This window comes from Neoarius graeffei, chromosome 18 (assembly GCF_027579695.1).
Source record: "Neoarius graeffei isolate fNeoGra1 chromosome 18, fNeoGra1.pri, whole genome shotgun sequence".
NCBI lineage: Eukaryota > Metazoa > Chordata > Actinopteri > Siluriformes > Ariidae > Neoarius > Neoarius graeffei.
Window position 1 is genome coordinate 23448961 of NC_083586.1, and position 17097 is coordinate 23466057.

The following is a 17097-nucleotide window of genomic DNA, read 5'->3' on the forward strand; positions in this document are numbered from 1 at the left end:
CTGTACCGGTATACTTTGTATTAGGGATGGCGAAAACTAAAAAAAATCTTGACCGACCACCGAGCCTCATTAGCCGGTTAAAGTCGGTTAACCTATGAGTTTAAACAGGGATGCAAACGGCGCGCCTTTTTCACGGCTCGTGCAGATCCGATTTTTTTTTTTTTGGGGGGGGGGGCGCGTTGGAGTGTCTGAATAATTTCATCAGAGTAAATTCTGTATTAAAATTACTACATAAGCAAATGCCGTTACAGTCCATGAAAAAGCCGTGAAAAAGTCGGCATCTGCGCCTTTAGTTTGTGTGGAGAGATCTGATCTGCAATAACATGCGTTGTTGGCTACAGACCGAAACATACTTTCAGAATGCACTGGCCAAGGCAGGACTAAACTCGACGTGCCTTCTAATAATAATTAAAAAAAACCAAACAGAATAGTAATTTGTAAGCTAAAAAGCCTGTGTCTACACTTTTTTCTTTCGCCGAGTGGCAGCTGTGTTCAACTGGGGCGGGAGGGCGGGACATGACTGAATGGGTGTTTCTGATTTGTCAGCTGTCTTTAACTGGGGCGGGAGGGCGGGACGTGACTGAATGGGTGTTTCTGATTTGTCAGCTGTCGTCCTTACACCGCATGGCATGCCCCAAGTGTTTACAACACAGAATTCCAGGTTCTCCGCTCCAAAATCGGCAGCTTCAAAACGATTGATTTTTTTTTTTTCACCGACAACCAAAAAAAAATTAACCAGTTGACGTTGAGTCGGTCAAACGGTCATCGGTTAACATCCCTACTTTGTATTGATACAGTTATACCACTTTCGTACCGGTATATATGTGAACACAGCATTAATTGACCGTAGGTGTGAATGTGAGTGTGAATGGTTGTCTGTGTCTATGTGTCAGCCCTGTGATGACCTGGCGACTTGTCCAGGGTGTACCCCGCCTTTCGCCCGTAGTCAGCTGGGATAGGCTCCAGCTTGCCTGCGACCCTGTAGAACAGGATAAAGCGGCTAGAGACAATGAGATGAGATTTATAACATTTAGATTATACGCATTATAGTTTGAGCATATGTTTACTTTAACAAAAACCTCTAGTAAAAAGCTCAGGGTAAGACATGTCAACAGCGAGGTATTTCTTTCAGCAGATCATCTTAACTGAAATGCTCACATTAAAAAAAAAAAAATTATCGTTTATTTTAAAGCTTAGTATCAAATTCTGCAAAACTCAAAAAAAGAAGCTTCAGTGGTAGTCCAGGTTTCAGTAAAGTAATAAGGTGTCAGGGTGCCATGATCTGATTGTTTGAATCAATGAAAAAGGTAATGAATACCAAAAAAAAAATCCAAAAGACAACAATCTTAAATCGACTGTTAATGAAAAAACTAAAGCAAGTAATGTGTAAATAATTTAACAGGAGAGTTAGCGGATGTGGCTGTAACTTGGACACTTAAAATAAATCTGTCTCCACGTCATTGTTTATGGATTAACTACCGCACAGCACTGGCTCCCAATCAGATTTCGTATTGATTATAAAATACTACTATTGACCTTTAAAGCACTGAATGGTCTCGCACCACAGTACCTTAGCGAACTTCTGGTCTTTTATGACCCGCCACGCCTACTTAGATCAAAAGGTGCAGGCTATTTGTTGGTACCTCATATAGTGAAGGCTACATCAGAGGGTGGAGCCTTTTCTTACAAAGCCCCACAGTTATGGAACAGCCTTCCAAGTAGTGTTCCGGACTCAGACACAGTCTCAGCGTTTAAGTCTCGGCCGCAAACATATCTGCACGGCTCGAAATTCGCGGTGGTCCGGTCACCCGAGGCAACTTAATTTGTCATTTGGTGGGTAATTCCTGTCACTAGTCAGCCCGGCTGGCTAGTTGAAAATAAAAAATATATATTAAGCGAAGATTCAGACACACCGTCAACTAAAGCCACCACATATTAAGCGCGTGCCGTGTCTGTGTTAATCGATGTGTTTATTGGCAGGACGGAAAATAACGAAGAATTCCGAATCATATCGTGTACGAGTCAGGCTGTCGGTTTTTTCATTACTGCGCATGCATATAACGCGTCTCGTTGAATATCGCAGTAATCACGTTATCAAATTCAATAGATGTGGCCACATTATCGCCCATTTAAACGTGTTTTTGTTGTTGTTTACATCTACATCTGCCAAAGCTACGTTGAAATGTGGAATTTTCTGAAAGGTGTACAGAAACCGCCAGAGACGGAGACAAAGCGACCTCGGTCTGAAGAGGAGAAAAAGGCCGCCGATAAAGCGTACGAGAAGGAGAAACGACAAAGGACTTATAAGCAAACGTGGGAGCAGGGTAGGCCTTGGCTGCGATACGATTTTTATGGAAAAATTAATTTTTTCCAAGTTGATTCCTAGTCAATATGAAGCTCCTAATGCTTTCTCTCTCATAAATGGTTAAATACAGAAAGCATGTTGGACATATTTTGGGTGCGATAGTCATGATAGTAAGTAGATTTGTTTTCGATACTCATACACCAAGTTGCCAAGTTTTCCAATATATTATTATTTGTTGATATTATATTATGGTGCTCTGTGTTGTTCTCATTTATGTATTTAACAACAGTATCAAAATACTCGGGTCTTGAAATAAATGCACATTAGTCATGAACAACGGTAACTACTCTCTTTTGCGTTATTTTTGGCAGAAGTAAAATTCATACATGAACAAATTTTGGCGAGTTGATTTTCTGTTTGGCGAGTTACTCTGGAAGGGAACTAGTCTGGCTGGCTGGTGAAAAAAATATATGGATTTCTAGGCCTGTATCTGTTTAGTCGAGCCTTTTGTTAATAGTTTTATTAGGTAAAGGAGTAGATCTAGAGGATCCTCAGGCAGAGTGTTTTGGTAAACTGGGATGTATGGATGCTGTCAGTCCCCCACTCACTCAGGTTTGCTGACGGTGTAGTGGCTGGCTGCTTTATGTCCCGGGGCTCCCTCATGCCTGTGTTACCTTCTGGTTCTCCCCTTTTAGTCATGCTGTCATAGTTAGTCTTGCCGGAGTCCCTGCTTGCACTCAGCGCAAAATGTATACTGTTCTTACTCATTAGGTGACACCCAACAACCTGTGTTTTCTCCCCCTCCCCTCACTCTGTCTGTCCCTCTCTGAGTTACATGTCGATCCTGAGACACCAGTAAGATGCTGGCCTTTTCTGCTCCTCGGACCTGCCTGATCCATCCTGATGCCCTACTTCTGGCTGGAGTCTCATCACATCGCTCCTGTGCAGGACGGCCCCATATGGACAGTCCAAAGTCGCACTTGGAGGACGCTCTGGATACGTACAGTAATACATTTACGTCTGAGGACTTCAGCTGACTTGCTAACTCTAGGACTGCAGTTGTCATGAACAGTTTATAACTTCAACAAAACGGACTTCGTGTTAAAACTATAATGATTTTCCTGTTTTCCCAGGGATACTTTGTGACTCTATAGGACACTGTTAGAGAAGCGAGTTATTTATAATCACGCTATCTTTTATCACCCAAATGAGGATGGGTTCCCTTTTGAGTCTGGTTCCTCTCGGGGTTTCTTCCTCATGTGGTCTGAGGGAGTTTTTCCTTGCCACCATCGCCACAGGCTTGCTCATTGGGGATAGGTTAGGGATAAAATTAGCTCAGGTTTAAAGCTGTTTTGCGACAATATCTATTGTTAAAAGTGCTATGCAAATAAACTTGCCTTGATTAACAGGAGGCCTAAGCACCGTGTTAATGTACTGAGCTAGCGAACTTTCTCAGGACCGTGAAATAGAAATGACAAAATCCGAGGAAACAATTTTAGCAGGGGGCCTGGGGGCCGCAGGGCCCCAGAAGCTGAACAGATTTTGTGTATATTGATAGATTTGAAGCATCTCCTGAAAGCAAATATTTTCTCAACCGTGCCATTTAATTTGAACTGTTATTATTATGTTGAAATAATACAATTTGAACTGATTTACCTTTTAACTGATAAGGGTTCACTCGAAGAATGAAAATATATCAATAACATACCTCATATTGTAAATTCACTTATATTCTTGTGTCGATTCGTATCAATTCATCGGGTACCGTAATGTCTTTTCCAGGGGGGAAATTCTAGACTGACTATTAAATAATAGTCACTAATGTTCTTGTTTTTGAACTGATTCAATATCAAAATGTCTTTCTTGTTCATGTTAGACAGATTCTAGTCAAAAACTATATACAACTATTTACAAGTCAATATTTATTTTTATTTCCTTTTCTTTGTTAGCAGTTTCTTCAGCTCAGAAAGCCTACTCTTTTCTTTCTGACTTTCTATACGGCTTTTCCTTGCTCTTTTGGTCTCTCTTTCATTACATATTCATGATAACAATGAACATTATGAACAATAACATAAGTTAAAACTACATAAATAATAAATGTGAACAAGATGGTCTACCTGGTAATCTATAGTTCGACATCTTCAATTTCACCAATTCCGCATGTTTTTTTCCTTTAACATGGTCAACCAAACGCGTTCTTCCACCAGAACCGTACTTCACATCCTGATGGCACAAGATGCAGTAAGCGTTCCCTGGTTCTTTTATCTTCCGTATGTGCTCATGGAGATATTCACTACCGGCTTTAAACTCCAGCCATCGCCAATTCCATGGATTTTTGATGCCGTTTTCCTTGTCAATGTTTTTGACATCGTCGGTCTCACCGTCCTCCCTCTGAACGATGTCCCTCCGTGACGCGGACATACCGCGAAATTCTCCTTTTCAAAACCGTTGATATCGAAAGCGTGTTTAAAGAGCACAATGGTAAAACGAAAAGAACACAAGATTCGCGCCGTGGTTTGTAAGCATGGCACAAATGCCGTAAACTGGCCTGTCATTGTCGCAAAAGAAAAAAAGATACCAAAAAAATTACAATGCCGTTACAGAAAGAACAATTTGCGGTAGGCTCTTTCCCAGACTCGCCGGCTCGGTGACACTCGCTGTACGAGACTACTAGCGGTCGGTAGACAACAACCCCTACCCCCCCAATTTGTTATTGCAAAATTAGATGATTTACTAAAATTATATTTTTGGCGGCCAAATTCATGGAATTCCGCGGATTTTTCACAGCCCTGACTTTCTTGACCTACATCGTTTTATTGTTCTAGCTAACGCTCTTTAACCACAGTTAGGCTTCTAGGTAACTAAATCACAACGTGGAGCAGAACTTTGATTAAGACGAGTAAAGCTGATACTCACTTCTGGAGCTGCATCCCGAGCCCACATGGTAAACGTGCTCCACTGAACATCGTGCAGGAGGGTGGAGCGATGTTCACCGAGCCCGTAAATGAAATTAGACGGTAAAGACGTGGACATCTGCAGAAACTGATTTGCATAGAAGAGCGGCGCTACAGTCGTGTTCAACCTTAAACACAAAAAGTACACCAGTGACACAAGGTTATTACAGTCCAGAGTAGTATCGTACGATATAGTATGGTATGCAGACCTTCCATGGCTGAGGCACAGTACAGTACAGCATAGTGTAGCACAGTATGGTACAGCATAACAGTGTGGTACAGCATGGCATAACTTAGCATAGTATTGTATTGTATAATGTGCACACCCTCCGCGGTTATAGTATAGTCAGAGTATTAGCTATAATAGAGTTTACTATAAATACACAGCTGATTATAGGAAATTGCACGCGCTGATTAGTCGAGAGATTCGGACTATTTCTCAATAATCACCTCGAGCAACTCGGCAAAATGGAGACCAATCGTGTCGTCACAGTAAGTGAGGAAGAATTACAAATGATAAGGCCATTATTAAAAAATGTTCTGTTTCCTGTCCACCGGCCGGGTGAGTGCCGTTTGTGCGGTTTAAAAATTTTTTTTAACACCGGTTTTTCGACATTTTTTTCGGGTTCGTAAATCTAAAATCGAACTTGACATTTCCGCATTCCCAGGGCTTTCCACTAAGGCTCATACTAGCCAGCCATGACAAATAAGTAGCCAGCCGGGGGGGTAAACACAAAATAAACTCCTGTGCACGCAGTTCCCAGGGTTAAATGTATTTTCCACAGACCATTTATTTATTCACTTTACTCAAATACAAAGTAAAATGGCAGTAAATCTTCTTTCTTTTCTTGCGTATTGCATCATGAGGCGTTCCTGGCTTGTGAATCTCTTATTTTCGGTGCATGACACATTCACGCAGCTGAGCATGCTATGAATTAACAACGACAACGGTCTGCAGTGGGGCGACACAATTACACACTCAGCCAACATTTCTCCATTTGTGTATGAAAATACACTCCAACCACTCAGTTTGGCTTCATTTACAACCAGCGGTGTCTTTTGATGCCAGCACGTAATTGAACGAGAGAAGACTGGTTTACCGGAGACAAAATAAGCGTCATCTCTGCTTCTGTTCCCTCCGACACACTACTGCCTCCGCCGAGTGCGCGCGCACACACCGCATGTCGGGGCCGCGGATGAGTTACTCTCCCCTGATCAACGAAGTCGGCGGGGAATTTGTGGTTATTATCGGTACAAACAGCACGAATCACAACTTAAATGAGTGCGGTTCAGTTTGACATCATTGTCAGTCCATTAGATAAACATTTAATTTTATTAAAATCGAAAATTAATATTTAGAGCCTGTGGGCTACAAAAATAATAGTCATTAAAGTAGCCGGCTGGACTTAATTGTGTAGTCGGGTGTATGGCCGGCAGCCGGCGCTTGTGGAAAGCCCTGTCGAATCAGCTCTGCGCATGCACCGTGCGGCACAAAAAAATGGCAGCCACCATGAAGGAAGGAGATCCGGAGTTTTCAAACATTCGCTTAAGTGTGAAATCGCAAAATGGTATTCTAGCGAACAACAAAATAGTAAAGATTCAGAAAAACAAATCATTCAGTGATCATTTTAATAGTGTAATTTCATCCGAACTCGGCCTAACGCTCGATTTAGAACTACAAAAAGTCCGTGTGTCGGACATTTTAAGTACCTTTGTAAAAGTTTTGCAAATGTTGCAGTCAGCATTTAAAATGCTAACTTAAAGTTTTTGTACAAGTTTCAGTTGATTAAACCGTCATATTTTATTAAATGTGTCTGCTTTTGTAATAAAAAAGTACTGAAAGAAAACGCAAACACAGCATTGCGATTTCTTATCCACCCATACATTAAAAAAAAAAAATCCCTCTCTCCCGACTGAAAATTTTTTTGCTCACCTGGTGGACAGGAAACAGATTTTTTTTTAAGGATGGCCCGAAAGAAAACGCGGTTCCTAAAAGCACTAAAGATGCTACAAAGTTTCGTCGAAAACTATTCAAAGGTAAGGTGGAACTGGGATTTATTTTATCAATTTCAAAACAACATATTTAATGTGACTCGGCGTAGATAAGTGATACAAGTCTGCGCCGTGCCTTTATTACATTTGCATGCCGCTTTTGAAATTTGAAACAAATGACTTTTTAATATGATATATATTTTAAAATAAAACAATTACCCGCCTCAAGCTCGGTGAATATCGGGAATTTTTTTTTTCGCAGTCCGGTTTCTATCAAATCCTGCGCTCTGATTGGCTGGCGAGCGGGTCCGTATCCTATGGTACGGACCCCAGTTATGGACCTCTGGCGACTCGCTCGTTCACAACAACAATCATAGTAGCAATTTGTGTCAACATTTATAAGATTTTTATCAAAAAAATCTTATAAAGTTTTGCCAGCGTTTCTCAGGAGAATAGCATTAATTTTACAGCATGGATAGCGATAACGACAGTGTTCACAGCGAAAGCGAGTTTTACTCCCCTGAGGAAGAAGAAATAAAAGAAAACATTTCAGGAGAAAGCTAAAAACCTCTAACTTGCTAACGCCGAGCAAAAACATGGCTGAATGACTCAATTTTGTATAAATAGGGGACTACATAGGCGGCAAAATGTAGGTTTTTTTTCCTGCCAGGGAAGTGCACTTGTATACCGAGGAGGAAGCCATTTGCATTACAGCCGTGAATGAGGATTCAAAATGGCGGCTCGGCTTGGTTTTCCCTTTCGGGTGCTCTCGTTTTCTGTTAGAATTTGGTAAAGAAAAAAATAAAAATATATTATTTACCGGCTTAAGGTCGGTCCGTATGGTCAGTACTTTCAAGACCTCGGTCGCGGTATTTCACAATATGGACCTCCCAACTGGTAAATAACATTTATTATATATACAGGACACTTTTTTGATGGAATAAAAACATGTGTTCTATTCCCTTCTAGCGGGTTTCATTCATTTGGTTTGATAGCATGCAATATTGTTAGCATATCGCTTATCCTACGTGTATTACGCCACTCTATCCAATGGGAAACAAGCGGTGAATATGGTTTACGATATTGCATGGTTGTCAAGACAACATGACGTCACTCGTCGGCGATGTAAAACTTCTGCACTAGTGAGCAGCTGAGACGGTCTATAAACAAACATGGCTGCCAGGTTTGCTTCATTAAATATGGAAGAGTTTGAGAGAATTTTGAAAGAGAAAGATGTGTTGAATACCTGATAAGAATGTATAATAATAATCATGGCTTTTTTCATGGTATATCAGATATATTCCATTCAGCTCGTTCAATATCATGCTAGATGAATGAAATATATCTGATATACCACTCAACGCCAGCCAAATCGACTTCCGCTCGCTTATTATTCACGGATATTCACCTCGCCTTCGGTGAATAACTGTTCATTAATATAGTGTAGCCTAACAGTGTGGTATAGCATAGTAGTATAGTATGCACGCTCAACAGTAACACAGTAGTGCATTTACACTACGTTCAGACTGCAACCTGAAACGACCCATATCCGATTTGTTGTGAAATCCGATTTTTTTGTTAGGCTGTTCACATTACCAATTATATGAGACTTGTATGCGATCTCCAATATGAACGGAAAACGACTCAAAAGTGTCCCACATGCGCAAATTGACACGTAATAAGCACATCTACGTAATACGTAAACAAAAAAAGCGCACTCTTCAAGTTTAATGATTTCTTTTTGTTTGTTGGTTTGTTTAATTATCTGGTTAGTGTTAAAGTGTGAGGTCTCGTGTGTGTTTTTGTTTCTGAACTGAAATGAAAACGTGTAGCCTGGTAACGAGGGTTGACTCCTAAATGTCTCTCTATATTTCTATAATTTCTATATAAGTGCACTACATGTTACTAGGAAGTAATGGATGTTTAAACTCTATATAGTGCACTCGAGCTTCAGTAGGCAGTCATTTGGGATACGGCCGCTGTATTACCAAACTCTTAATTCAGGCTTAATAATTTGCACATATTTATTTCGTCATATTCATCTCATCTCATTATCTCTAGCCGCTTTATCCTTCTACAGGGTCGCAGGCAAGCTGGAGCCTATCCCAGCTGACTACGGGCGAAAGGCGGGGTACACCCTGGACAAGTCGCCAGGTCATCACAGGGCTGACACATAGACACAGACAACCATTCACACTCACATTCACACCTACGGTCAATTTAGAGTCACCAGTTAACCTAACCTGCATGTCTTTGGACTGTGGGGGAAACCGGAGCACCCGGAGGAAACCCACGCGGACACGGGGAGAACATGCAAACTCCACACAGAAAGGCCCTCGCCGGCCCCGGGGCTCGAACCCAGGACCTTCTTGCTGTGAGGCGACAGCGCTAACCACTACACCACCGTGCCGCCCTTATTTCATCATATTAATAAACTTTTTCTACATTTTTATAAATATTTATTTAGATTGTTTATAGCCAGCTGAATTCTGCAACTTCTCTCAGCGCTGGCTCAAGGTGCAGAAACACCAGCGCAGTTTGCTATGGAGATGAGGCGAGACCTGGCGATGTGGTTTTTGTGGCGGCGGCGGAACTCACACAATAATCTGATTAATGTGGGCAGCAGACTAATGAGACCGAAGGTGTCAAATTACTGGAAATTTCCAGAACAATCTTGTAATACAGGATGGTTTAAGTTATAAATCAGTTATAGAAACTGTTTTATTTAATCAGGCTAACAGATCAACATCCAGGTCCCTACCAAATCCACCATTAGCTTGATCAATTCTATAAAAGTCTATTTAAATTCTGAAAACTGTACAAATGTTGTTGTTTTCCACCAAAGAGGCGGGATTAGCCAACGCAGAATAGTGACGTTTGTCTCTTGTTGATGACGTGTAGGTCGCATGAATGCGACCTGTCCGGTCAGACTGCAGTCGCATGTGAAAATATCGGATATGCATCGGATTTAGGACCACATATCCAAGCGGCCTGGGTCGCATGTGAAAAAATCGGATCTGTGTCGTTCAGATTGTCAATAACAAATCGGATACAGGTCGCATATGGGCAAAAAAATCGGATATGGGTCGTTTCAGGGTGCAGTCTGAACGTAGTCTTAGTGTAACACACACAGTCTAACCCCTAACTGAATTATTTTATTGTGCCAGAGCACTGCTGTAGTGCAGCCAGTAAATTCCTAATAAACTGTCACTATTGTGTAGAAACAGGAAATTTCTCCATTTCACTTTCACCTATAAACATTTCTCAATTATTCCTTACTGGTAATGTTTTCTTTTCACATTTCTTTCCTTCACGTACTTACAGCACAGCTCCACTTTGCGTTCTCTTAACAATAATCCCAAACGGCTGTGTGGAGAACTCGACTGTATACAGGGGACTTGCAGCTCGTTTTTCCACCGCAGGGACATCTATAGGAACCTCGAACCTCTGCTGTGCTGGATCTGTGATCTGAGGAACAGAGATGGTGCCGACTAAAACAATAAAACGAATCATCAAAACATCACATTACTGGATTAATTTTATTACTCTTGTTTCGAATACACTGAATACATGATCACACAACAGCTGCTACATGTTTCCTGGGATCGTTTAGAGCGCCGAAAATGATCAGTGTCAGAATGGAGCAAAACCAAAATAAACAAGTGTGGGCACTGTAGCGTGACGTTACATCACATCACATCACATCACATCACATCACATCACATCACATCAGCACCAGAGAGACGTGCTGCAACAACAACAGCGCAGAGAAGAGAGAGTACAGCTTGTGCACAGTTACGTCTGCATCAGAGTGAAGAAAAAAAATTAAAATGCTTTGTTAGTCGGTGGGAAATTGCTACGCTTTTAGAAGTCGACATGGAAACGTGCGACAATGTGAAAAATTCTGGAGAAATGGAGCACAGATGAAGCTGATAGAGACTCAGGGATGTCTCAGCTCTACACTGCCCCCTAGTGGATGTAGTGTTTAACTCTCCGGATACACGGATGACAGTGTGAACTAGGGCTGCGTACCTAAACGTAACATCAGGTACAGGTACAGAGGTTTAGGTACAGGTCAATTTGACAAATTAATGTGTTCTTCTGAACTTCTTCAATAACGACAAACATTAATAAACTGTTGACAACTTGTCAGTATCTTTATTCAAAGAAAACCGAACATAACTAGGTTTCCTACCTCACTTCTCAGTCGCTCTCTCAGTCTCACACTTGGTTAACTTGGGACAAAAAGTCATAAGTTGTCTCACAGCGAGATAACTTGCGTTCTGGCCCCCTGAAAGCTTTGTTACGTGATCCCAGACCTTACTGGTCTTCCCACGTGGCATGACAAACAAATTCACTCTGCGGCCTTTAACTTGTGCGGCAAAATTACACAAAGCAACAAAGCCCGCCAATGCCAGCAAAGGAAAAACGGCTGACCTGCTTTTGACCAATCAGAACGCTGGATCAGCCAAGCTCTCGCAATGTCTCGTGAGACTGTGGTGAGAGGATCTCAAATCAAAGATGGCTCTGATTTCAAGTTTCAGTGCGGCATTTTACGTCTTTTCCAGTGCTAAATTTCCGTCTTTGTGGAAGTATTTATGCATCTTCAGTCACAAAATAAGCATATGATACTTGGTGTAAATTTATATCGGTACAGTACCGGTACTTCATGATCCGGTATTTTGGACCTGTACCGAATCGATTTTCACGGTACAGTACCGGTACGCAGCCCTAGTGTGAACAAATTGCTCTCATGCAGTGAACTGAAGAATATTTACAGGTTAATGCTGTCCTGTGAGCACAACATGTAATCCAGGGATGTGATTTGGGGCTGGTGAAATTATCTGAAAATTTTAGCCGGGGGTCTGGGGGCCGCAGGCCCCCAGCTGGTCCAGGGCAGCGCCCTGGTGGGGGGACAAGGGGGGCGAAGCCCCCCGAAGCTCCTGGGTTCTGGGGTTTTCTGACTTAAAAATTGTACTAAAATGGCAAGCAAACACACAAGAAAAAACTTGTCATGATTAACAAATTCAAGCCAATTTAATGGTCAACATGCAACTCTGAGCCCCTATAGCAAATTCAATGATTCTTAACTGACAAAAAGCCAAAACATGAAACCTAAAAATGTCATTCTAAATTAAATCATCTGCATTAGAATAAATAGAAAATTGTATAAGGAAAAACAAAATTTATACTTTCAATTACTGTAGAAGTTGAACATACCTAAATGTGCCTTTTCAAACAAACATGATGCAACATAAGAATTCATCCACACGTCTTCAGGAACTCTCAAAGAAAAAAAAAGATGCGAGCATCCATGTCCAGTTCCAGCAGATCAGTCACTTTTTTCTGCAGTTTCTACTCTAGCAATGTCAACTTCATATACATAACTCTATAGTGTTCACTCACCAAAGGATAATCATAACTCCACAGTGTTCACTCACTTAAGGATATTCAGAACCCCAGTGTTCACTCACTTAAGGATATTCAAAACTACTGTGTTCACTCACTTAGGTTTCATTTCTATCCAGCCCGACTTTGCACGCTCGTAGCTCGGGCAGGGGAGGTCCCAGCATCGCCAAACTTGACAGCCAGAGTCCTCTGCCCTCCCCCCAAAGAACCAGCATGGGCAGGACGCGCTAGCCCCGCGCCTCGGGACGTAATTCGCCCCGAGGCGAGCCGCGGCGCTCCGCTTAGGTTTCGTTTCTATCCCGGGCTCCAGCCCAACTTTGCACGCTCGTAGCTCGGGCAGGGGAGGTCCCAGCATCCCCAAACTTGGCAGCCAGAGACCTCTGCCCTCCCCCCAAAGAACGAAATTGCTGAACAAATGTCTCACAGTCTTATGTCCAACGTCTGTAGCAACCTCTTTCTCCAACCATTCCCAGCGGAACTTGTTTTTCACTATTCTGTCGATTTCTTTAACTCGATTTGCATCTTTACGATCGATCACGGAGGCTGCCATCTTTCAACTCTTTGTTTGAAGCGAGCTTACGTACAGCTATCTAACAAGCGCGTTCATTGGTTGTTACAGAGCGATAGGCCAATCACGTACCTCGTTTCATCTCAATGACGGAATTACTGAAAGTCGGAACGAATAGGATACGAATGCGGATTTTTGAGCGAAAAATCAGAAAAAAAATTATTTTTTTCAAATTTTGAGGTGAATAAAAGCGGAATTCCGCGAATTCACGGAAAAATCACATCCCTGGTAATCACATCACAGTTATACATGTCAAGAGGAAGGAAACATTTGAGTCGTATTCAAGTATACAGAAAAAACACCACGGCTCATAGACAAACATTCGTTTCATTTTTGTCATGGGTCATTCCACGTCAATTCAACCGGGGCCCGCGCACTTAGGTCTCAAAAAAATTCTGAAAAAAAAAAAAAATCACCAGATGTACCCATGTTACCTTAGCCTGGGAAATCCCATGCTGCTTTGCACAATCGTTCCGATCTGAAAAGACAGCATGGAAACTATGGTCTAAAGGCTCGCCTGAGTTAGGGAGCCAATCAGAGAGTGGGGAGGGGTGGAAAGACGGTGACGCGTACTACTCGACAAACGGAAGCTTGTAGTTTATTTGGGACTGTTTACGGATCACATTTAACATGGCGGCGAGCGATACAAACCAAACTTTCGATCAAGCTTTAGACACTGTTCTGAATAGTTTAGAGTGAAAGTTTGTTTTTAAAAAAAAAGAACAGCGTTTGGCGTTACAGTCTTTCGCCTCTTCGTCGCTCTAACTATTTCACCGGGTACAACTGCCATGATTGGCCATGGGCTACGTATACGCCAAATGATAGACATTCGCAACGTCCAATAAACGGCCGTTGACAATCGTAAACCACACCTCCCCTACGAGAAATTCAATAAGCGGATTCCAGACCATATTTCACTTGTGATATGGTCTGGTGTTAACCAGATTACATGTTACCTAGGAGAAACACTGTAAATTTATTTGAATGTAAGATGTATACTTTCCATGTTACAGCCAGTTTTACTGGGGGGGGGTCAATTTCGTTCAGACTCTTTTTTTTTTTGTCAAAGTTCACAAGCCCATAGCTCAAGAACTAAACCATGTAGGAGGCTCAAATTTTGCATGCTGGTACATAAATAAGCGAAGTGCGCAACACTTGTACACATGCGCGGCTTTTCTAGGTCAACTATTTCGGCTACCAAACGAACTACCGAGACGCTGAAGTTACTATAGGAAGACAGGTAGCGGACCGTGAACTTTAAAGCTTTATAGCGAATGGCTTAAAGACCTTAAGCGAATTGTAAAACTATGACAGGTGCACACTGTGCTTTTTACCAATGTACTAACGGAAGTTATAAACTTAAGCGGTGGAAGAAAACACACAGTTGTACTGGGCCTACATCTGAAGACGGGTCATGTAAATGTGAACCTCCGTTTGTTTTGATTACATTTCCAACCAAAAAAAAAAAGACCCAGAAGGACGTAAAAGATGGCAAAAAGTTGTAAGTTTGTTCAGATATTTAGTTTGTCATTTATTTTTGGCAATTCTAACAAAATATTACGTAGTTATTATGCAGAAAAGGCCTACAGGTTTACTACATCTTTCCATCTTACTGTAATATCGCCCACCTTCGTGTCCCATAATAAGGGCCATATAGATTATATTCAGGAGGCCTACAGATTAAAGCAGGCTTAGATTACTTTATATAATTAACAGTAGATGTATTCATATTATATATATATATATACACACATGTATGTGTGTATAGTCTAGACCAGGGGTTTTCAAAGTGTGGGAGAGTGAGCCCCCCCTCAGAGAGCAAATAAACAACAGCGCCCCCCCTCACAATTTTTGTTGTTGCTATACTTAATGTTCCATTCATATTTAAAAAAAAAATGGTTGTTGTACACATTTTTATTTTTTACACATTTTAAACATCTGCGCTTTTCTTTTTAAAACATCTTGTTTTACACATTTTAAACATCTCATAGCATCGTTAGCTAGCACCTCTTGGCAGACAACACACTGTGGCAGTGGAGCATCTTCAGATCCAGTCCATGAAAATCCAAACTTTAAATAATCGTGGTCAGACTTCCTTCTTTTTTCAGTCCCCCCAGGATTCCGCGGGCCTTTTTTGTGATTGTTGCGGGCTAAAATGTCTGATGTTGCGGGGGATTTTCCAAAAAATTGTGATGAAAGTTGCAGTGTTTTTTAGGTTTTTGTTGCGATTACATTGCGGGAGAAAGTGAAAGTTGGGAGAAATTGTTGCGATTTTCTCTTTTTGTGATTAAAATTGAGTGATATGTTAAATATTAAGTTATTACCGAAAAACTATTGACTAAAAAAACAAAGACACTGAGAAATGGTCCTATAAAACAACTTTACCAATATAAAAGATTACCAGGACTACAAAAATGCAGAAAAATAGGCTTTACTTATCCAAATGCACCTGTTGGTTCAAAAGTTAAAGTGCAGAGAACCTCACAGCACAACATGAAGTTACCTTAAAATATAATATAAATGCCTCAGCTTTCATGTAAAAAAAAAAAACTATTAATACTAGTACTGTGTGCAAGCAGTCTCTCCTGAAGACTAAATTAAACAATAATTATAAACTCATCTCATCTCATTATCTCTAGCCGCTTTATCCTGTTCTACAGGGTCGCAGGCAAGCTGGAGCCTATCCCAGCTGACTACGGGCGAAAGGCGGGGTACACCCTGGACAAGTCATAATTATAAAATAAATGGCTCAGGCTTCATAGAAGAAAAAAAACAACAACAATTTGAACAGAATCTCACAGTATGATGCTGAAGCTGCCTAAACAATGGAAAATAAAATACCATTTTGGCAAAAATGTTGGCATCCATTAATTTCTTGTATTAAGTAAAAAAAATAATATAAAGTGCACACAGTCCTTCACTGTAAACATAACACACTTTCAGTAACAGAATTTAAGCCTATATAAACACTGACTCGCACATGCAATGTTGCCAGATACTGCTGACGTTTTCCAGCCCAAAATATGTTCAAAACCCGCCAAAATGCACTTAAAACCGCCCAATCTGGCAACGCTGAGCGCATGCTGCTTCTCTTGAACGTATACACGGAAGTAAGGCGGAAGGTAGTTTGTCGACGTCACCTCAAGACGACGCCAACGATTGGTCAAATTTGCGGGAAGGTTGCGGTGATTGGATATAATTGCAACACCGCCCTGAATTCGCGGGGATTGGTTGAATTTGCAAATCGCAACATCGCGAAATCCTGGAGGGTCTGTTTTTTTTGCTTGGCCCAGACTCTGTCTCCTCACTCACTGTAGCTTTAGGTACTAAAAATCGATCCATTTTGTCTCTGGCAAAGGCTAGCTGAAGTTCACTAAATATCCGTAATAGTAACTTATTCTGGTTTATGTTTCCTCACGTTGCACCCCCCCGGAAGAACTCTGGCGCCCCCCAGGGGAGGCGCACCCCACACTTTGAAAAGCCCTGGTCTAGACAATGTAGGCCTAAGATAAAATTTTGTATAAAGGATAGGCTACAAATGAATTGTCAGTGTCGCAGGCAGTCCACGACGACTGCAAAACCGTTTCAAATCGTCAACTTTCCAGAGTTTAAACTGATCTAAATCGTAGTTGTCAATACTGCTTTTCGCCATTTTGAAGTGCTGTTTTGTAGCCAAAAAAATTAGCGATCCCATAATGCACTGCACGGGCCGAGATTCGCAATTCGCTTATAGGAGTAGTGTGTAGCAAAACTGTCATTTTGGGTCTGGATGGTCCTGCATGGTCACAGCACTCCCTCAAAGATGATCAAAATTTTATTGGAGTTTTTGGCTGGGCTCTGTTTAGGCCTTCAGAAGACATATTTTTACC

General features: G+C 41.4%; 1 protein-coding gene across 1 annotated transcript in view; it reads right to left on the reverse strand.

The window, feature by feature from the left end:
- The window catches only part of gaa2 (alpha glucosidase 2), a 63415-nt gene that overhangs the window by 29656 nt on the left and 16662 nt on the right, over positions 1–17097 (reverse strand). The window contains exons 3-4 of the mRNA XM_060898573.1: positions 10574–10719; positions 5222–5387 (exon numbers count right to left, since the gene is read on the reverse strand). Of these exons, the coding sequence (XP_060754556.1) occupies positions 5222–5387; positions 10574–10719 (312 nt within the window). The remainder of the gene's footprint in view (positions 1–5221; positions 5388–10573; positions 10720–17097) is intronic.